Source organism: Protomyctophum parallelum, assembly GCF_964188405.1.
Source record: "Protomyctophum parallelum genome assembly, chromosome: 7".
Lineage (NCBI taxonomy): Eukaryota > Metazoa > Chordata > Actinopteri > Myctophiformes > Myctophidae > Protomyctophum > Protomyctophum parallelum.
In genome coordinates, this window is record NC_139705.1 from 15563939 (window position 1) to 15588339 (window position 24401).

The 24401-nt window shown below is 43.6% G+C and overlaps 1 protein-coding gene across 1 annotated transcript in view; it reads right to left on the reverse strand.

The window, feature by feature from the left end:
* The window catches only part of LOC310861947 (ERC protein 2-like), a gene marked incomplete at both ends in the record, with an annotated part of 338757 nt that overhangs the window by 282071 nt on the left and 32285 nt on the right, over nucleotides 1-24401 (reverse strand). The window contains one exon of the mRNA XM_083769684.1: nucleotides 1668-1814. Coding sequence (XP_083625810.1) covers nucleotides 1668-1814 — 147 coding nt within the window. The remainder of the gene's footprint in view (nucleotides 1-1667; nucleotides 1815-24401) is intronic.

Sequence of the window (24401 nt, forward strand, 5' to 3'; positions counted from 1 at the left end):
GGCGACGATATTCTATAGAAAGACGGGAGGGAGGCCTGGGATGGGAGAGGCTGGTCGGCCGGGCCGTCACCTTGATGTATAGATCATGGCAGGGCCCTGGCCCTGTGCAGAGAGGGGTGAGGAGAGAACTCCTTCCCCCTGCTGTTGTAAGCTCGCGCTCATCTGTCAGGGGCCCATTCATAAAAACATAAAAAAAGAAACATCCTTTATGAGTGCATCAGAAACTACCCTCCCCAGCGTCCTCCCCCCCCCACCCCCCCCCAATACATTGACAAATGGAGCCTACAAAGAGCACCATTAATGACCGAAGGGGAGCGTTTTTCACATGGAGCGCTAGTACTCATCTAACCCCAGCCATCACTGACACTCACGGCCCCAACCCAACCTCCGTGAAACCCAAGACTTCATTTTTTAAACCTGGACCACTGACACACACGCACGCACGCGTGTGTGTCTGTCTCTTCGGGCTGTCCATGCTCTGCATTCGAGTAAATGTGTGTGTTCATGCGACCGTACATTTGAGTGTGTGTGCATTTGCGACTGTGCGTGCGTGCGCGCGCCTATGAATAAACCAGTATAAACTCTACGACAGAGTAACTTGAGCCAGGCCGTGTGAAGTGCTTCCTGCACACAGGCTAAAAGCAGGACAGTAAACAGTCACGTAACGGCCGTAGAAGTCGATATAGTCAAGCGTTTGTTCCTTCAGGGCGTGAGGCTCCGACAGGATCAACTATAGTGGGAAGCTAAATCGTCACAAATAATACATTTGTAATGTCCCCGAAGGTATATTTGTCTTCAGAGATCTGTCTGTTCAAACGCCCACAACAAAACAACACAAGATATCACCAAAACAATACATAAACATGAGGTTCCCCCTGTACACAGAACCATCCTATCGGCGGGACAGATTGTTTAATGCTGTGATGGCTGAGGGGACAAAACTAAAACAGACCTTTTTTCCACACTAAGGTTCTTTGTCCAGATGGCATGAGGTCAAAGAAGCGATACAGCGGATGATCAGTGTCATTTGATATCGAAAATGCTAAGCTTGCTAAGGAGATAAGAAGGTGCAAACATGTATTTAGACTCATCTGGTCCTCTGCGCATTTGGACACACATGGCTAAATAAATCCATGTAAAGCTTATTTCATACCCCCCATGGCGCAGGATATATAATGGCGGAGCGTTCCGATAGGACTTTTCTATTTGGATGAATGGACTGTCAAGGCCAGAAAGTAGTTTTTTGCCACTCAGTAGGCGTTCCCGCATAACTTCTGAGTATGATGATGATGTCACACACATTACAATACCGTTACAACCGGTATTGTAATTGCATAGCTGGCACGTGAAGCCCACATACCAGCTCTGACAGTGTGATTAAAACAGCAACGGTTCCAAATGTGATGGAACCGCTTCCGGTTCCTCAATGCTGGATCCGGTTCCTCACATGCAATTGGGGATCCCAACCCTAAGAAGGAGACATCATATCCCACGGCATGCAGATTGTGCTCAACACACACAGAGCCCCCCACACCACATGCTCGCTTCTTGGTGGGCGGCGACGATGCAACGGTTCAGTGGCATCATTGCATCGCCGGAGTCATGCAGAGGGTGACGGAGGAGGAGAGAGAGGGGCGTTCTTCAGAGAATGAAGAACAGGGTTCTACCTTGGTCTTCATGAACTTAGAGTGGCTCTTGTAGACCTCCACCTGCTTGTGCTCGGCTTCCTCGGGGTGCACGCCGCTGGTCTTCAGCATCTGGATCTCGTCCTCCAGGTCTCGGATGTTCCTCTCCAGGGATGATATCTTAGTGTCCTGCACCCGTATGGTGACAATAAGCAGGCAACAGGGATGATATCTTATTGTCCTGCATCCATATAGTGACAGGAGGCAGGCAACAGGGATGATATCTTAGTGTCCAGTAAGTTCAAACAAAGCCTAGTTATAGCGTAAATGGCTTTTACGTCAAGACTTATTCATTACTAAAAGTTAAGCTGTTGCACCAGACAAATTAGTTGCAACATATCTCTAAGTAATAACTAAATATTTACGCAAGCATTTTGGCAGCACAAGGTTCTAGGAGTACCCTAACTAACTATTAACATGGCAGACCATATTGATTTCATTGACAAATTAATTCAATTTAACAAAGTTATCGAACGGCCGCATCCTCACCAACGCATTTTACAAGAGAGATTACACTCTCTGTACTAGGGCCCCAGTACAGAGAGCTCTGTACTGGGGCCCCGTACTGTGTTTGCTCTACACAGAATTAGCCAAAGTTAGCAGAGCATTGGGACACTACTACACTAGGGTTCAAGTTTATCCACTTACATTTAAAAAGGGATAGTTCACCACCAAAATGACTTTTTCTATCAATTACCCACACCGTGGAGCCTGGAATTCATGGAGATTTGTTTTTCCAGTTGTCGTCTCATTCCTAAGCCAATAATTGTATGATGCAGTGAATGAAGCAGTGTGTGTATCTACTCAAAGAGTCTCCTTTGAGTCTCCTACTGGATACTAGCCTCACATAGACAGCCTGCATCTGCCTTTGCAATGCATATTGCCCCAGGCAGATTAAGTCTGGCCACTCTCAATTGTGGGAGGAATTCATGGCCGAAGTGGTGACGAGCCAACCAGATTCGTCTGGAAACAGGCTATAACCAATCAGGGTCCAGTATGCAAAAATGGGGCGAGACATTGCAGAAAAACACTGAGAGGGACGAGACTAACATCCACACAGTGATATTAGTAACTGGATACACGGCTGGAAATCAACTTATTGGCTTAGGCATGCCTCAAAAACAAAAAAATAATTCAAGGCTTCATTGGGTGGGTAATCGATAGAAAATAAGTACTCGTTTTATGGTGAACTATCCCTTTAAACTAGACATGTAACGATATATCGTATATCGATATATATTGATATTAATCCCGATATGAATCGATTCATTGAAATAAAAAAAATATTTTAGGGGGGCTAGTGTGTGAAATGTGAGCTTTAGTCATATTCCATCATATTCAAGTGCTTTTGGAGAGAAATGACACTTTCAGTAGTAGAGCACTGTAGAGGGGAGCTGTGTGTGTCTGTGACTGTGCCCAGGTGATGATGGTCGTTGATGCTCATCAAGGAAGGCAATTATGTTTCTGCACTGTCAAAAGTAATGCTACTTATTTTGCAATGTAGTTAAATAAAAAAAATCTCAGGGGGAAAAAATATATATTTATTTTAATATAGTGAAAAATCGTATTGTGAACCTCATATCGTGATACGAATCGTATCGTGAGTTGAGTGAATCGTTATATGCCTACTTTAAACCCTACTTCAGTGTACATCAAAAAGCGAAGATACTGTAGTTTATTCTAGAAGCTCACAAACAACACATTGTGAGCTCGTATTTTAACCAAAGTTCAATTATGACACGACCAGAATAGCAGAGACACTAGGGTTTCATGTGCTTTAAATCAGACCTTTTTTGACACCATTCCGGTTTGAAACAAGGGACTCATCGTAACAGTTGACTTATTTCTCTTTTCCAAAATGACAGGAGAGATGTTGAACCGACATTGAACTTCAGAACAGTTCTGACAGGATACAACTGCATGCAAGAAAAAAAGCACCAAAGACAGAGAAAAGAGAGGAGGAGGAGGAGAGGCTGGAAAAAGATCGCTCCAGCGATGGAATCTCGGTTGCATCGACAAAAAAAAGAGAAAACACAAAAGCCAAGCCAGCACTTTGACAGTAGATGAAAGGCGAACAGGGGAACGACAATCAGTTCCAGTTTGAAACTTGACATTCTGGAAAAATGAAACACCAGAAGACCGGCGAATGGCCCCGACGGTGACGGGGGCTGCGTTAGAACTCCGGCTGGCACCCGAATCTTTCTACCTCAGTGTCTTGGACGTAGGTTCAAAAGCCACACCACCACCACCACGGACGGGTTGCTGTGGGGAGGAAGCCCACAGTGGAACGTGTGTGTGTGGTGTGGGAAGCAGGGAACGATATTATGGGGAAACATCCACACAGGTGGAATCCTTACGAAGCCTCCATAACTTTCCTATGCAGTATTTATGAGGGAATGGAAGGCTCTGTCGCAGACAGACGTGTCCCGGGGTTGTTAAGCTCCATGGAATAAGACATACGTTAAACGGTAAACCTTGGACGGGGAGAGAAAAGGTAATTGAATAAATGGAAGCAGATTGCATGATGCCATCAGTAGAAAACCACAGGCAACATGCGAGCATCTGACCTCCATTACATCCCCTTGACATCAGACCAGTCTCTGCGACGCAACGATGTATATATATATATACCATCCTATACACAGTTGTGCGTGTGGATAGGCACACGCGCAAACACACACACCCACACACACTCATTCACGCACGTGCAGGCATGCACACACGTCACGCATGCATGGATGCGCATGGACACACGCATAACCGACCCCAAGCACATGCGCAGACGCACATACCATCTCGTCTCTCCATATTTAAACTTTTGGTGTTTTTGTGGTAAATAAAATAATGCAGTACTTGATCATACTACTGTGTTACACACAAAAACATCAAAAGTAATGGATCCACAAGCTCGAAACTTGGCAAGAGCTTGTAGATCTCATACTTTTGATGCTTTGAATTTGAATCCTGAAAACAGTTTCCACCCGACAGACGATTTTCTTGAATGCACATGCAGCAACCCTGTCCAAAGCTTTGCACAAGCGCGCACACACACAGTCACATGCACAATTATTCAATTTTCTACCGCACTCCTCCTATTGATAAATACAATATCTTCTGTTTTTTTGTGTGCGGATAACTATCCCACTGCCCTGGCTTGCAGCAGCCCACCGCAAGGCAGGGGCAAAACCCACATGCGCTCGCAGTGGTTAAATTGCCAGCCCACCACCTCCGCGGTGGTCTGGGGATTCGAATCCACCGCATCCGGCTTTGTCGAGCGTCTCTATGCGAACCAATAGACAAAACCATGGAGGGGTACCGTGGGTGTCACATTAACCCATTTTGGACCTAAGTTTTCAGAAAATGTTTAAAAATCTAAATTACAAAAATGAAATGCTGCCAATATACTGTACATAGCAACAAGCACCCCAATAGGACCCGAATGGAAACAAGGCCGCAAGGTATTTCTTTGGTGAAATCCTTTTGGACAAAATGCTTGACTGTACATTGTGCCGTTTGCATTTATATATTGTCAAACTAAATATTCAAATCAATACAATATTCAAGGGGTTCCCGTCCAGAAGAGGTATAACACCAAAAGGGGTTCCCGCCCAGAATGGGTTAAGCACAGCACATCCTACCTGGCCTCCAAGAGCACCGCTCCGCACATTTAGGTAGATACGTACAGTAGGTACTGGGCATCTAAACTCACTCAATGATACGTATAGCATCTCAACCCCCAACAAACAATCCTATTTGAACTGGGGACCCCCCACAGGTTGAGAACCAATGGTATAGAGGGTATGCGCAAATGCATAAAGTGAGCGGCAAAGTGAATTTAGCGTCATGCAATACAATCAGATAGGCCTTTCGCTTTGAAAACATGTTACATTGCTGTCCCAACAGGAGGGACTGCCCTAAAGGGATTTCTTGCCCTAAAGGGATTTATTTTCTTTATTGCATAATCCAGTTTTAGCCTATATTTATTGAATTTAGATCCGTGGCGGCTGCAGATTTTTCTCCACAGGGAGGCTATATATATATATATATATATATATATATATATATATGCCACTCCACGCCCTGGTAGGCGAGAGATCACGGATCTTTTGGCTACACGAGAACTCAATAGTAATCAGAAAGATCCCAAAATAGATGCACTGTAAAATCACAATTTTTTACTCAAGTCAAATTTTAAGTCCGGACTTTTACTTGTATCACATACATTATTACTACTGTACATTGCAGTATTATATACTTGAGTAAAACATTAAGTGTTATTTTTCCACCACTGCTTGTACTTCTATTTAACATTCATGTTAAATAAGAGTTGGGAGGAACATATTTGCTGCTTTGGGTCAAGTATGTAGCAAATAAACACAGTATAAGAACTGTGAAGAAAGGGTGTAATAATGTACCCTCGGCGGTCCCATTTGTACACAGTTCAGAGTTAAATGAACAGAGAGTCGGTTTACTGTACCTGCCACACAATATCAGGATCGAAACAGTAAGGAGGGTTGCTGGTCTGAAATCACATGAAATGATACAAACAGTAAGGAGGGTTGCTGGTCTGAAATCACATGAAATGATACAAACAGTAAGGAGGATTGCTGGTCTGAAATCACATGAAATGATACAAACAGTAAGGAGGGTTGCTGGTCTGAAATCACATGAAATGATACAAACAGTAAGGAGGATTGCTGGTCTGAAATCACATGAAATGATACAAACAGTAAGGAGGGTTGCTGGTCTGAAATCACATGAAATGATACAAACAGTAAGGAGGGTTGCTGGTCTGAAATCAAATGAAATGATACAAACAGTAAGGAGGGTTGCTGGTCTGAAATCACATGAAATGATACAAACAGTAAGGAGGGTTGCTGGTCTGAAATCACATGAAATGATACAAACAGTAAGGAGGGTTACTGGTCTGAAATCACATGAAATGACACAAACATTATCAGGATCAAAACAGTAAGGGGGATTGCTGGTCTGAAATCACATGAAATGATACAAACAGTAAGGAGGATTGCTGGTCTGAAATCACATGAAACGATACAAACAGTAAGGAGGATTACTGGTCTGAAATCACATGAAACGATACAAACAGTAAGGAGGGTTGCTGGTCTGAAATCACATGAAATGATACAAACAGTAAGGAGGATTGCTGGTCTGAAATCACATGAAATGATACAAACAGTAAGGAGGATTACTGGTCTGAAATCACATGAAATGATACAAACAGTAAGGAGGATTACTGGTCTGAAATCACATGAAATGATACAAACAGTAAGGAGGATTACTGGTCTGAAACCACATGAAATGACACAAACATTATCAGGATCAAAACAGTAAGGGGGATTGCTGGTCTGAAACCACATGATACAAACGTTCAGACAAAATGACACAGAAACATACTGTCTGTGTGGTGCATGATAGTCGGTGGTGGAAAAAAGTACTAAATGTTTACTTCAGAAAAAGTGTCAATGCTGCAACGTAGAAATACTCTACTGTAGAAGTCAGGAATTCAAAATACAAATATGAGTGTTAATTTTTGTGCTTTCTTTTGTTTGATTGATTTTTGCTATTTTTGACAGGGGGGCTGTCAAAGTGGCTAAATATGTATTTTTGTCCTAGTCCCTAGACCCCAGGAAATTACATCTGGCCACAAAAGATCACAGGATCTATTGAATGTAAATGGGGAGGTGACAAACATTGAGCCTATGACACAGAGTATGGCAGCCCCCTAGTAGTCAGTTGTTCGTTCAGACACATGGAAAACTGAAAACAAAAACAAAAAAGTGCCGTGCCTTGATCCAACAGCTGTTACCATAGAAACGCTGTTCTCTCTCTCTCTCTCTCTCTCTCTCCCTCATTCCTTCTGGTCATGTTTTATTCTACTTTCTTCTAATTATTCCAGTCAGATTTAATTTGGCCCCTCTTTCTCTCTCATGCAGTTTGCAACCAGCAGAACCGTCCGAGACTCTCACACAACACAACACATGTGCCATTTGTTAATGGGCAGACAAATCACATCCTATGTGTGAAAAATAACTGTGGCTTTGCTGTAAAACAAACCACTTCTGGAGCAAAGCATGTGTGTGCGTGCACGCGTGTATGTGAGCGCGGGAGTGCACACACTCAGACATGTGGAGCGAAGCTGCATTTTTCACAGCTCTCACAGACTTCAAAGGGCTGAGATGAGAGTGAAAGCTTCCATATGTGACATTTGAAACAAATTGAATAAGTGCCGCTCTCTGCATGGGCCAATAATGGACTTTTCCTCAGGCATGGCCCCGTACTGACACCGTAGGCATGAGACCAGTTTGAAACCAGTTGCCTGCCCTGATTGGATCAAATTGGTATCCCGATCTGAAAATGCAATGTCGGTTTCATGAAAAGAGAGACAGAGTGGGACGGCCCCTGTTACTGAACAAACAAACAATATAGAGCTATTCAACATTAACTCTGAGATCCAAATGGATCCTTACAGAGATCCAAATGGGCCCTTACATTTTGTACAATGTCAAGAGTTACAAATGGATGAATGAATACAGAATATTTCACTGTGTAGGGGGGTGAATAAGTAAAAGTAACGTATCATGCATTTAGTACTAAATATCGTTGTTCTCCATGTTCTAACTTTTTGTGTTTTTTCGTAAATTAACATCGTTCTTTTACACTACAGCGTCACACAAAAGCATCAGAAGTAGCAGATCTACAAGCTCGAAATGCGGCGCAAAGCGGCACATTTAGTGCTTGTACATCTGCTACTTTTGAACTAGACAGTTTTGGACATACTGTAGGAGGTTTCAATATGATAGGCCTATAATACTGATATGTCTATCAATAATTGATACTTTCTCTCTATTGACCTCATATCAAACTGTGTCCAGATCAGATGCAAAGTATGAGCTACATTTATGTAAGCACACCTACACCACCAGCTAACTCATACCGGCACAGTGTGTAGGCAGGGCTGGGTCTCAGCTTACAGTCACTTACCTACACTACAGCAGGCTTGTCTCTTATTCAACTCTGAGTTATAGACCCATACGAGGCCTATTTTGGTCCCTGCTAAACTGTCAATGTACCGGAACACCCCCTTGAGGACCACTCGAGTCCCCACCCTCCCCCTCGCAGACCCAATGCTGACAACCAGTGGTTCCAAGGCTCCATGCACACACACCATTTTGGGGGGAAATAAACGTCCTACTTTCCCTATACTTCCTTCACAGGTGTTACTGATGATACCAATTTAAGTTCCATTTAGTGTATACGGTTCTCAAACTACTTCAATTTCAAGGACACCCATAACTCTGAGTGTGTAAAAAGTGGTTCCATTTATACACTCTCAGAGATACACATCCGTACGGGGCCATTTGGAACCCACTCAAGAACACTTTGAGACCCACTTGGTGTAGCAGAGTGTGTCCAGTGAACCAACATGCACAACAGCAGCACCCTGACTCTGTTTGAACAGAATGGAACATAGCCTTCATTGGCATCATCTGTAACACCTGTGAAGGAAGTAGGGAAGGGGCCAGGAAGTAGGAAGAGTTATTATAGATGTGTGCATAGAGCCTATGACAAACACATTTGAGGAGACGACCGGTGATGGATCTTCTTCTTACCTTCATCTCCAGGACTGCGGTCTGCAGAGGTCTGTGCTTGGCCGGGTCGCCCAGTTGGACCTGGTTGCTCCGTCTGTGTAGCTGCTGGGGAGGCACGCGGTAAAAGTAAGCCTGGCGACTCATCATCTTGACCCCCTAGCTGACCGCCTGCGGCTCTGAGCGGAAATCAATCAATCTACGGTAAAAATGACCCTGACAATATTGTCACAATCTGTCCCTATATCCTTTGTGGCTCTCAAGCCGTCCTTGTCGTCAACTCGCCCTACGCACTGCGGTCTCCATTTTTTCCGCCAGCCATCCACACCTCTGCCCTTTGTTGGGTGTGTTTGTATCTATATGGCGCTCCGGCGGACAAAACTTGATAGGTTATCCCTAGATCACGTTCCGGATCTCTCTGTGTCGATCGCTCTGTCTCACTTTATCACAACTGGTTGCAGTTTGGAGCAACAGGTTCAGATGCAACAGTTCCCTCTCAACTGTCTGTCTCTTCTCTCTCTCTCTCTCTCTCTCTCTCTCTCACGCACTAAAGCTATCGCCTATCGCTTAGCAACACTTTCAGCCAACACATGTGCCAAGCTTCTTCCATCAATAATTAATGCTAACAGTTCACATGCCACAACTATACACAAAAGTGCGCGCGCACACACACACACACGCGCGCGCACATACCTGCAGACACATTGCGGTATGCAACCGCATGCGAGTAAGATTGCCATGCTACAGTTAAGACATGCGTCATACAGTATGTCGGGGCAGAGACAGAGCTATAGGGGAAGAGGAATGATGTTGACTCTCCTCAATGTTTTCCAACTGTCTGTAGGACTCGACATGGCCGTGAGGACCCATTACAATGTGCACGCACGCACACACACACACACACACACATGCAGACGCACACGCGCACAAACATACACACACATGCACATCTGCAACCCATTGGCTACAGGGCCTACCGTCTGGCTAGGCTGCGTCTGGGCTGTGATGGGGAGAAACCAGCAGCGCTCTACCTCCACGCGTACCGTATATGCCTGTCACAGTTAGTATTACATAATCGCATATATTTGAGATAATCGCAATTATGTTCGCAGAATCGTCAATCGTTTCCATGTTGAAAAATGTCGAGACGTTTTCAAAAGATTTTATTTTTAATGGTTAAATGTGTCAGTGATTTCTTTATACTAGCCCTTACCCGTTCTGAATATTAATGCGATGTAATAGATCACATTACTGATTGGGAGGGAATTGTCCTGTTGCGTGCAGCAGCTGCATGGTCCAGGCGTGTCTCACACACACACACACACACACACACACACACACACACACACACACACACACACACACACACACACACACACACACACACACACACACACACACACACACACACACACACACACACACACACACACACACACACACACACACACACACACACACTTCCTTCCAGCTACTTTCGCAACGTGTAATCACGGACGGACGGAGAGGTCATGAGTGTCGTGCCGGGCAGAGATCAGACAGACAGACATGAGTAACATGTTGAGAGAGATGAGACAAAAACAATGACAGAAAATGGATTGTGTTCATGATGACCCTCATGGCGACAATGAGTCCGATAGCAATGCTATACCTCACTGCTATGCAGCAGGGCCATGTCAGAGGATTACGAGAACAGACAGAGCCAAAGACAAATGCTAAAGAGTAAAACAATAAACACGGAGGGTGCAACACAGACACGTTGCTTAACGGAAACAGCGACTCAGTCGGGTCAGCATCATTATTACGACGACGCGTTGGTCCGACTCGCCCCAATGCTAACCCTATCCATAACCCTAACCGCACGCCAAGCCACGTTGTCTGACTTATGCGCCTTCGGGATTACGAGAGGATCCCCTCTCAGTCTTGGCCCCGTTTAGACAACGGTCTCCAGAGAAACGGGGGTCTGAATAATAATACATACTGTAACCAACTGACATAGTGGGGTTGAAGGTTAGGTTAGACATACCAACAGTCCTACAGTCATGAGTCCGACACCCTACCCCAAACCATAACCTAACCCTAACCGCCCGCCGAAGCCACGGGTGATTTGCAACCGGCAGTGCATGTGTTGTCCGACTCATGACTGTAGGACTGTTGGTATGTCGAACAAATGTATGCATCCTGCAGGTTGTGCACGTGGAGGAGGGTGGGTGCAGGAGCGTGCACGTTCCACTGGGCCTCCGGAGAGGTGTGTTTGAGTAGTGGTGGGTGGGTGGGGGGGTGAGAGGATGAGACAAGGGGATTATCCTGTTGTCCGTGTCGGCGTGTGGGTGAGGAGGAGAGGAGAGGATTAGTGCTGTCAGGCCTCAACCATCAAACCAGAATGACCTCTGCTGCTGCTAACTGCCATGGAATGTCTGTGCATGCGTGTGTGCGTGCATTTCACTTTGTTTAACCACTTAAACGGCATCATCCGTATTGTGGGGGGGGGGGGAGCTCTCGCTGTAAATATCAGATCGACAAGTCACGCATTGCGTTGTGCGCTTGTAGATTGGAGATGGGAATCTAACAGAGAACACGTACGGTACGTACATATGCCCCCCCTCCCATTTGTGATCGTCTCAAAGAAGAAGACAGCTTTGTATTAAACGCTATATGGTGGTGTCTGCGTGCATGTGTGTCTGTCACCTTGTCTATAAATACCTGCATGTGTGAATGCCTGTCGGTCTCTTTCTATGCATGCGTGTGTGGTGGAAAACATTTACTTTTTAAAATAGTGTAAAAGTATCAATACTGAGATGTAGAAAAACCAAAAAAGTAAGGTAAATGTACTTAAAATACCAAAAGTAGAAAGTAAAAATTTTGCAGAATGCCCCATGCTACAAGTTTTCGAATATATACAATGTGTCAAAAGATCTTTTAAAAATAGCAAATCTACAAGCTTGACGCATTGTGACCTTGTAGATTTGTCAAATGACCTAAATTGTATATAGGCCTGAAATGGGTAATTCATGTGTAATCAAAATCTACGAAGTAACTAGTTAACACAAGTTTACAATATTGTAGTGTAGTAAAAGTACAATATCTGCCTCTGAGATGTAGTGGAGTAGAAGTAAAATAGGAAACAAATCCAGTAAAGTAAAAGTAAATAAAGTAAAAATTGTACTCAAGTACAGTACTTAAGTAAATGTACTCAGTTACTTTACACCATTGAACGCGCGTGTGCGTGTCCACTCACGAGGAGCACAGATCTCCACATTGACCGTGTGGTGCTCCTCCACTCTACTCCACGGGGGAAATTAAGTCATGAAAGCGAGCGTGTCATCAAAGCGTGTCTTCCTCTGCATGCTCCACACGTGTCAGAGGAACATAACAGAGGCATCATATGGAATGCATAGGATCAAACGCTGTGTAGCAACGGACATCCTTGCAGGCCTGCCTGCATGCCAGCATCCTGAGCATCATGTCTACTAGTATGTACTGTATGTTTGGCCCCGAGTAGGGATGTCCCGATACACCACCATTTACCGATACCAGAGAATAATATTTATAATAATAACGAAAGCAAATTAGTTATTTTATCTTGTGTTGTTAATAGCAGACTCCTCACTCATATGTGCACTTGCAGTTTGGGAAACTCGAAAGCAAACTCCACATGCCCCAAAATTGTATTTACCTGCCAGAGTGTCAACCCCTTACCCCTGTGTCGGATCGGTGGTTAGACTGGCATATTTGCCGATACTGATATGACCCGATATGACCAGCCCCCGAGGCAACGCTGTCACATACACACTGTAACTGCTTCTCAATAATGTGGGGTTCCGGAGGTGGTGGAAAAAGTACTCAATTTGTTTAGGTGAGCTAGCCACTCCAACGCCTGGCTTTGTGTGTGCCACCTGTGACGTCATGTGCGTGGCCAAGTCTAACGGCGGGGCTCCACTGGGCGCATATCCTTCACGTCGCGTCCTGGTCGGCGTCATGACAACGCCAACGTGACGCGTGAGGTGCTCCACCGCGGGTTTTGAAAACGGCGCGTCAGCAACATTCTTTGATTTATTATGGGTAAAGTATAGCTTATCTACATTGTATGTGGTTTTAATAAAAGTACATTTACGTTTGTATGACACTACCAGTGTTGGGCAGTAACGAGTTACTAGTTACATATTACTGTAATATTATCACTTTTTCCAGTAACGAGTAGTATAACGAATTACTCTGCAGAAATAGTAATATAATAACTATTTACTCCACCAAAACACGCTTCGTTACTCCTTACTTTCACTTACAAATGAGTGTCATTTGTTTTTGTTCATTCGTTCAGTTATGCACTCATAGTACATGGCTGTTGCATGGCATGCAAAAATAGAACAGATCTACAAGCTATCAACGGGTAAAAACAGATGCGTTGTAGCCTGTAGATCTGTTTTTTTGTTATCCTGCACAGCCTACGCACAGTTATGACGTAGCGCATGCGTCTATTATTTTGCACTCTTGTCTGTCAAAGATGCCAAGTATATTAATGTCCGTTGTAAACTTTGTGCGCGCAAAAAAACACTTTGTCGACATAAACGTGTTGAAGGCAGCATGGTTTAAAGACGCACGAGAAACACAGAATACCTTTGAGGTCCAATGTCAGGCTGCCTCCAATCTGAGAACCCATCGGCAAATAAACGAATAGCAGCGGCTGCAGGGCCCTCTTTTTCCTTGAAATTGGACGTAAGTCAACAGTCCGTCTTGAGAGACTAGGCTGCCTCAAAAAGGTCAGAGACTGTTGCTTTGTTTGTTATTTATGTATACAATAATACAATATATACTGTCCGTTTTGAGATGTTGCAGCCCTGTTTGTGCAGTTCAGATTGTTGATGTTGAATTCCAAATGTGGAATATGCAGCAGAAAAAAACTGTTGACTATTTTTGTTTTATATCCTGCAATTATTCAGTTTGGCTGATCGGAGACCCAAGGGGCTTGTTGAAAAGTAACATAAAGTAATATGTAACTATATTAGAAGGGGGGAATCAAAAGTATTATGCCTGGAATCAAAAGTAATATGTGCATACCAGATGATGCTACACACGATGACCCACGCGTCGCTGCATACAGGCCACACCCGACGGCATGCACCGTGTACGTCACCGCAGGGTGACATACAACACGAGTGATCACATCGCACAGTGACATGACATACAGTCGCTACGGTACAATTATTAATTTTTACGGGGTGTAATTTTGCCCAGATAAACTTTTCCGTTGTAACATTCTGGGAGTTCAGCAGAGCATGACCAGTATGAGGAGTCCAGGGTATGCTCAGAAGATCTGGAGGGCTGGTGCTTGTATGTGTGCCTGTGTGTGCGTGTGCGTGTGCGTGTGTGTGTGTGTGTGTGTGTGTGCACATGCAACGGTATGTGCATGCGTGCGTGAGCGTGGCTGGTATTTTCAGAGGGCATTTATGGTAAGAGGAGAGAGGGCTTCGTTAGCAGCGGATGCGGGCAGCCAATCAGGGTGGAGCTTTTAAAGAGCCCTGCCCAGGACCAAACTTGCACCAATTAGACTAAACCACAACAGATAGCACACAGAGAAAGAGGACAGTTATTATAACCAATTGTTTGCAAACAGAAAAGTGAAATTGAAGACATAGTATTAGTGATGTGATAACAAGAAAGGCCTGGCACAGAGGGTCTCTGCTGACAGACTTCTACATCCTGCTGTAACACACTGACGAGAGAGAGAGTGTTTAAACGCCTATTAATCCTGAGGTTTCATCAGCGTGTGTTGTGTGTGTGTGTGTGTGTGTGTGTGAGAGAGAGTGAGAGTGAGAGTGAGAGTGAGTGTTGTGGGGATGGTAGAAACAGGACCATCCAATACTGCACTTTCTTTGCCCCGCCCTCTGCCTTTAGAGTAGACCAACGTCAACTTGTCAGCGATTACGGTGTTCATTTTGTTGACCACAATTATAAGACTATAGATTTTGATACTTAGACTAGACTAAGTTAGTCTACACAATTTCACATGACTAAAATAGGGACTAATACTAAATGGTGTGTTATTCAAACGACTAAGACAAAATCAGAATTTGCCGTCATGTACATCACTGGTCCCAGAGGACCATGGGAAAACCTGTACCACATCGTGGCTCAACTCCATACGTAGCATCTCTACAAAGTACAAATATGCGTGAGGACGTGTGAGTGCATGCATGTGCGTGCGTGTGTGTGTGTGTGTGTGGATGCGTGTGCACGTATGCGCATGTGCACGTGTGTGTGTGTGTGTGTGTGTGTGTGTGTGTGTGTGTGTGTGTGTGTGTGTGTGTCGATGCGCGTGCGTGCGTGGCAGCAGGTCAGGGCTGGGCAGGAACAGGCCAGTGCTGTGGCTGTTATTGCTGGGCCTACAGGGACCAGACGGCTGGGGAGAGTCGATTAGGCCCAGATTTATGCCTCCAACTCTCTCCCTCTGTGTGTGTGTGTGTGTGTGTGTGTGTGTGTGTGTGTGTGTGTGTGTGTGTGTGTGTGTGTGTGTGTGTGTGTGTGTGTGTGTGTGTGTGTGTGTGCGTGTACACACACACACACACACAAATAACTTTGGCTGGCAGTCAGTGTACACAACTTAAGTCTCTCTGTGAGGACCACACAGCAGATGAACACTGATTGAACACTGCCACTTGGTGGATGTTCTTGGTACTACGCCATGTTCCTGGTGACCTCAGTATTACAAATGAGCTCGGGCAAAAACCTCTTATCTGCATATTGTGTAAAAAAAAGTGTTTAATCGTAAATCAACTACTTGATCATGCTACAGCGTCACACAAAAGCATAACAACTAGCAGATCTTAAAGCTCGAAATGTGGTGTGAAGCAACGTGTTTTCAGCTGTCGGTCTGCAATGTATTGCCTGAAAAGTATCAGTTTTTGACACTTGCGGTTTCCAGCCAACAGAGACCATATGCAAAGCCATAGACTGGATGGTTATTATTTCAGCACTGATGTTAATGTTATAGCTTCATTGTTTGAGCATTACCACCTCAACTCTAATAGTGTCCCTGAAAACTGTGACGCGCTGAGCTTGTAGAACGGCTATTTCCGCCCCTGGGGGACGCCGGTCACTAAAGTACTGTAGTGTTGATTTCGTCGACTAATAATAATATGAGGAAAAAGGTTCGTCGACTACCTTTTTTCACTGACGAAGCTGATGACTAAAGCTAAATAATTTTGTTTTTGGTCCAGTACAAGTAATTTTACACTTGGTTGCAACAATGCGTCACAGCTCTATTTTCAGCAAGTGTAAAATCAGTTGTTACAACGGCATCAGGGCCCGCCAAAATACATTTTAGTCGACTAAATCAACTGTAGATCGACTAAATTCTTATGATATTTAGTCGACTAAAACTAGACTAACACCAAGACATTCCAGGTGACTAAAATGTTACTAAAACTAAATGAACTGTTCAATAGACTATGACTATCAACACTGGGCTACTGTACCACTGCATTTGCTGTGGGTGTACAACTACTACATTATTTAATTGTGGATTGGCTCACACTACAGCTTGAGAGGCAAATATTGTATTACTCCACTACACTTATTTGATAACTTTAGTTATTAGTTACTTTGCAGAGTTGGGTTATTAATATTATTGCAATGTGCACATGTCAACAATTTGGAAAAACATGATCTATAAGCTCACAATATGACACCTTGTGAGCTTGTAGATCTGCCATTTTCAAAATATTTGAATACATTTGAAAACTTTCAATGGGACATTCTGCATAATGACTACTTTTACTTTTGGTACTTCCAAGTACATTTTGATGCCAATACTTTTGTACTTTTACTCAAGTACATTCTGAATTCCGGACTTACTTTACTCCGGAGGTTTTTGATACTTTCACTTTTAAGTGAAGAAATGTAATACTTTACTACCATTATCCACTGTGCTCGTGTGTGTGCGATCATGTGACTGCGTTGCATCTTCTCCCTACAACGTTCTGACAGCACTGGACATGGGAGAGGAAACGTGGCAGAGAGAGCACTATGGTCAGCTGACAGTACGCATCAGCAGGTCACACACACACACACACACACACACACACACACACACACACACACACACACACACAAAGTACAGGTAGTCACGGCATTACAATTTAAGCATTTAGCAGGCGCTCTTAATCCAGAGCAATTTCCAGTGAGCATGCAAGAACAACAGTAACACATGGTAATACATTAGAAATAGTCATCAAGAATCATAAGCAAGCTAAGAACCCAACATATGTCTAACAGTAGAATGTCTGTACAGTGAAGATATGCGTATACAGTATACACTATAGACTTTTTAATCTGCTCTGAAGAAAACTACGGCCGGAACGCATCAGCATCCCCTTTAACCAAGGGCAGTTTCCAGAGGAAGCACACTGCTTTTCCTTCTTTACACTATGCTATGTCTACATAAAATGCTAAGTTTGGCCTTGCATACGCCTGTAAGTTCTGCAGTTCTGATTGCAGTGGGAATTTTATTCCATAGTTTTGGAGCCAGAAGGGAGAAGAGTCTGGGACGTGTGGAGCGTTGTCCCTGATGTTTTCGATGACTTGAATTAGTAAAACACTTTCCACACTGACCACAAGGGAACAGTTTAAACCCAGTGTGGACAACCTTGTGAACCTCTAAATTATTTAAAAAAGCTAAAAGGTGAAGTATTGGAGTTTGAAAGCGCTCATTGAATAATCACTCAACAGCCCTGCGTACCACCTGTTTTAAATTTGCACATAATGCAGGAGGCAGCAGGATGCTGCGTTACTGAAAGGGAGCGCTACCAAACTCTGACACTTGAAAAAAATCACCTGCAAGGAATTTCTTGACATAAAGTGGCTCACAACATGTCTATGTTGGATTTTTATGAAACAAACACTTTGCAGATAGAAAGAGCATCATTCAAGCTTGTTGTACAGCTGCAATGTTGCTGAGTTTGACATAATTTAATACAATTAGATAGGACTTTGTCTGATGTATGGGCGGTCAATGGCAAATTGTGGCTAGTGTCCACCCTGCCATTAACTTGTGGAAAGATGACCGCCGTGTGCATATGGTCTATTGAGTATTCAAACATGAGTATTCTGAACATTTTGAGCATCTCAGAAAATCTGTAGCCCCAACGGTTTAGAAGTTAGTGCCATGTTTTAACTAGCGGTCATTTTAAATAGAGTGTGGTCATTTTCAGGTATTTCGTCCCGGATAGAGAATTAGTCATAGTTCCCAAGTTGTTCGCGGCGGTCATATTAGCCAAGAACAGTTGAGATATTCTCTCCTAAATGAAGTGCATACATATCTTAGCCAGAACCTAGACTATCAGCTCCGTCGCAACATATACAGTACACGCAATACGAGAGTACGGCAACACGCCGAGGGGGGCAACAAAATGTGCCAATACGTGCCAAGCCGACCCCCACAACTTTCTCGTGGCTCTGCCACGAGAAACGCATGCCCATGTGTGCGTCCTCGCAAACGGCAAAAGTAGCCGATCTGCGTGAGATAACGCAGCACTGTCATCGGGAGGGGGGCGCTACAAATATACCGTATGCGAGTAGGGCAACCAAAACGTCAGCGACGTCTCTGCCCATGTGCCGTAGTCTGAAAACCCACCTCTTCAGACTCCACCATAGTAGCACTTGCCCTAGCCTAGCCCCTTACTGTAGATAGCATTTTATGTCGACTTAGATAGTATTTTAGACAGACTTATAGCTCGTTACGTAGACAGCACTAGAATTGCATTTTATGTAGTCATAGCACTTTATAGTACATTATGTATATTGTATAATATAATATAGTATAGTATGTATAGTTGACATAGATACTCCACTGTTACGTTCTTAGTTTATACATGATTCATGATAACTACTTTTTATATATGTGATGTATGACATGCTTTTGTTTTTGCTTAAATGTAAGTCGCTCTGGATCAAGAGCGTCTGCTAAATGCCTAAATTGTAAATTGCCACTCCTCTGCCAAAAACAGCCCTATCATCATCTGTATGTTGTGTGAGCTTGTAGATCTGCTATTTCTGAGCCAACATTTTTGGCGCGCAGCTCCGACGTACGACGACGGCATGGTCACAGATGCGCTTCACTCACGCAGAGGCTTCAGACGCCTCAATTCTACATGTTGTCATGAATGCCAGGGTGACAAAAACTAAAAACCAACCATTCATGGCACCTCATTAAAATATGGTATTTTGGTCTACTCGGTCTGTGTCTCAGAGGAGAGCTGTGGACAGTTCAGAAACCCACCCTGCCTACAAGTGAAAAGTGTAATTGATGCAAGAAGAGTACCGAAGTCCTGACGTCACTCTCTCATCCCCTGGCATTTCTCCTCTATGGAGAAAAACATTGGGTCATCTTAGAATCGTCTCATAAGAATTGTGGTCCAGGTACAGTAGGATGCGGAAATTAAACTTAATTAGACTTCAGTGCTCTATGGTTTCTCTCCTGTAGCAGCAAACTAACTTTACAGGAAGAGAAAGGCTGCAGTTTCTATTAGCACTGATCATGTCACCGTTACTGTAGGAAGGTTTCTGAACTGTCCAGTCCACACTGAGACCCCAAAAAAGAACTTTGGTTCCGTTCTTTATTTTTTTATGATGGTTTATCTGCATCTTTCAACGCCCACTTTGATTCCCAATTCAAGGCAATAAGTATTTTTTGGTTCCAGTTCCGAACCAACTTTTAGGGATAGGAACCAATTAATCTGGTTCAACATTAGGCGGGGAAAAATTAACGGAACCGGTTGAAAAGGGGCCAGAAAAGGGGCCAGATTGAGCCGGTGGAAAAGGGGCCAGATTGAGCAAATGGAAATTGTTCCCTTTTATGGCATCTGTCGGGTGGAAATCTCCAATGTCCACAACCGTTTCTTTTCAGGAATCAAAATAAAAAACAGAAAAAACAGCAGATGCAAGCTCAAAGCGTGTCGCTTCTTGTGGATCTGCTACTTGTGATGCTTGTGTGTGATGCTGCAGTAAGGTCCAGTAGGGAGTACATTCTTACCAAAAGTATAAATATGGAGAAAAGATGTCTGCACTACAGCAACGTTTTAACGAGTGTAAAGACCCAAACCTCCCCCCCACCCCACCACCACCACCTCCAAGTGAATAATGTGATGCATTTAAGGGGGGATTTCCCCCTCAAATTAATTTCAGGCCCAGCTGACACTTCTGACGTGCATGAAGCACATGTGTGACCGTGTGCCCTTAGGCAGGAGACAGACCAACAGGCAGACACACAGAGGAGAGGCAGACACACAGAGGAGAGGCAGACGCACAGAGGAGAGGCAGACGCACAGAGGAGAGGCAGACACACAGAGGAGAGGCAGACACACAGAGGAGAGGCAGACGCACAGAGGAGAGGCAGACACACAGAGGAGAGGCAGACACACAGAGGAGAGGCAGACGCACAGAGGAGAGGCAGACACACAGAGGAGAGGCAGACACACAGAGGAGAGGCAGACACACAGAGGAGAGGCAGACACACAGAGGAGAGGCAGACGCACAGAGGAGAGGCAGACGCACAGAGGAGAGGCAGACACACAGAGGAGAGGCAGACACACAGAGGAGAGGCAGACACACAGAGGAGAGGCAGACGCACAGAGGAGAGGCAGACACACAGAGGAGAGGCAGACACACAGAGGAGAGGCAGACACACAGAGGAGAGGCAGACACACAGAGGAGAGGCAGACGCACAGAGGAGGCAGACACACAGAGGAGAGGCAGACGCACAGAGGAGAGGCAGACACACAGAGGAGAGGCAGACACACAGGCAGACATGCAGACTCAGGGAGGAGAGAAGATTAAAGAAAGATTTCCTTTACGCGTTCTCTGAATTCAGTACTTAAAAGTGTAGATATAATATTGGTGAAATATTACTCAACTTACTTTAACCCATTTAACGACTTCTACAGTAAATCCTGACGTGAAGTTTTCTGTAAAACTTCAAATTTATATATATATTCAACAATTACAGATAAATCATGTTGCTTGTTGCTATACAGTATGCTGTACATATAGCAACAACAACCCAAAATCGGTTCCCCTATATACAGTATAACCATTTAAAAAAGAAAAAAAAGGGATCCAAACGTAAAATTATAAAGTGTACTGCACTGCTGTATAGACATTCTGAATATTTAATAACAATTCCAAAACATTTTCTAACCTTTACAATAATGTGAAAATTGCAGATCTACTATACAGTACAAGCTCACAAGTGAGAATTTGTAGATTGGCTATTTTCACCATTCCTCAAATGGGGCTTAAATGGTTCACATTCATAATGTATTTGTATTAAATGTAGTGGTGTCAAAACTACTATAATTTTATTTTAAATGTAGTGGAGTGAGTCATAAGTAAAATAAAAAAATAAACAAAATAAACAAAATAAAAATAACTGTCAACTCAAGTAAGTTCCAGACACTAAAAAAGCAATACTTAAGTGCAGTACTTAATTATAAGTGAATGTACTTGGTTGCTATATACATCCACCACACTCTAAATTGCGTCGTGCGCACGCACGCACGCACGCACGCACACCATCTTCGACAAAAAGTCCTTCACTGAGCACCTCGCCTTTTAAAGAAATAAATAACATAATGTAAACACAAACGTGAGGTGCTAATTTCACCTGGTACGAGTGAAGAGTATAGCTTAGGTAGAGTCCCCTGTCTGCACTCTGCCAGCCACAGGTTGAAAAGGAAGACAGAAAAAAGAAATGGCACAGGCGGGGAAAGAAAATGGAGGCATTTATTATCCCGACCCAAGCCAAACAGGCTGGGTCATTTAAAGGAGAGTAATGGGCAAGGTAATGGGAGGCAGTTGGGCCGGTTTCCTTTAGAGCTAATCAAAAGGGGTAAGGGTAGTTCCCCCCTAATTGGGGCAATAGTCACACCGCCATCAGCAGCCAGCCTCCGCTAACCATTGACAAGTGTACACGCGGGGCCAAATTGCTACCCTGACACATAAACAGGGGGTCGGACAGGCATTCACAGGAAGTAAGGCTACATCCCGGAGTTAAATCACTCTCTGCACCGAAATCCTCCAATTAATAAACAGCTAGCAGGCCAAACATCATTCTTTAACGTCGCTGAAATTCCATGCCAAAAGGTAAGAACCCACAACGCTCAACTCATGATCTCAGACAACTTCCTCTCCCCCGCAGGCCATTCCATCACGGAAAACCTTGGTATACATGTGAACTGCGCTGTGCCATTTTTATTTATACATGTGAGCATGTTGTTGAACTGCGCTGTGCCATTTTTATTTACATACATGTGAGCATGTTGTTGAACTGCACTTTGCCATTTTTATTTACATACATGTGAGCATGTTGTTGAACTGCACTTTGCCATTTTTATTTACATACATGTGAGCATGTTGTTGAACTGCGCTGTGCCATTTTTATTTACATACATGTGAGCATGTTGTTGAACTGCACTTTGCCATTTTTATTTACATACATGTGAGCATGTTGTTGAACTGCACTTTGCCATTTTTATTTACATACATGTGAGCATGTTGTTGAACTGCACTGTGCCATTTTTATTTACATACATGTGAGCATGTTGTTGAACTGCACTGTGCCATTTTTATTTTGCCAGCAGACACAGTTCCCATGACCCATTCCAAAAGCTGGATGACAACAGGCTCTGTGCAGAATGGTCACAGTGACCGTGGCATGTAGCCTATACCCGTTCCCTAAACCCTGTGAAATGCACATGTCCATATATGTGCATTTAACGGGGGATGGGAAACAGGTATGCATGCCACGGTCAAATGCACACATAAGCTCTGTGAAATGCACATACTGTATGTGGAGTCAAATGCACATACTGTAGCAACTGTCAAATGCACATCAGTCAAATATATGGAGTCAAATGCATTTTCAAATGGCCGATATGTATATACAGTAGGGCTGAAGTGACTAATGTATGTTTTGAAATAATAATAAAAATCTATAAACTAGTAAGTTCATAATTTCAAATAATTGTAGTGGAGTAAAAGTACAACGTTCGCCTCTGAGATGTAGCCTAGTGGAAATTGGAAATATTAGAGTAGAAATACCTCAACATTGTACTTAAGTACAGTACTTACAGTAAGTAACTGTACTTTACACCACTGCTCCGGACGAGTGAGTATATACTATTACTATAGGGGTTTATATTTAACCCATTTAGACCAGGCATCGAAATAAAAAAAATGTCTTCTGAAAAACCTAATGTTTCTATATCAGTGGTGCTCAATATTTAATATTGTCAAGGACCCCAAACATTTTATGTAATATGCCTCCACCCCCATCTGAAAATATGTTATTCCAGGGACCGCCACAGAAGCAAAGATTGAGTGAAAAAAAATTCACTCTGTAATAATATATATTCAAAGATTTGAGGCATATTTTCACGATTCTTCAAAAATAGCAGGTGGCGCGCTATGAGCTTGTAGATCTGCTATTTTTCAATAGCTAAATTATAACATAATGCTTAAAACACCAAAAGGGGTTCCTGCCCAGAATGGGTTAAATTGGCCAAGGCCGTGCAGGTTACAGTGACAGCCGGGGCTGGAATGAATGCGTGTGGAATTTTATTCAACGTTCAATTAAAACATTTGAGTTAGGCTGGATCTGAAAATAGACGTCAAATATTTAAGTTAAAATGTATGGTTTTCTCTATGTTCACACACACACACACACACACACACACACACACACACACACACACACACTTCAAAGAAGAAAATGCAGAGAGGAGAGGGGAGAAGAAGAAGAAAAAAAGAAACCTCTAAGAACAACAATCCATACTCTCCTCAATCAGGGCGTCGCTGTGTTTCCCCTCATTAATCATACATTAATATTCAGACAAACAAACTGTGTTTTTCTACCTTAGAAAAACACTAATTTCATCCCCCTAGCTCTCCTCCCCTCTTCATCTCTCCCCACACTTCACTCAACTACTCCCTTTACACACCCCCTCCCCCTCCAGTGGTGGGAGAAGTACTCACATTTTCAAGTATCAATCCCTTCCATGTAGAAATACTCCCGTTATAATGTACGTAATGCCCGCAGCTCCCGATCACGACCATC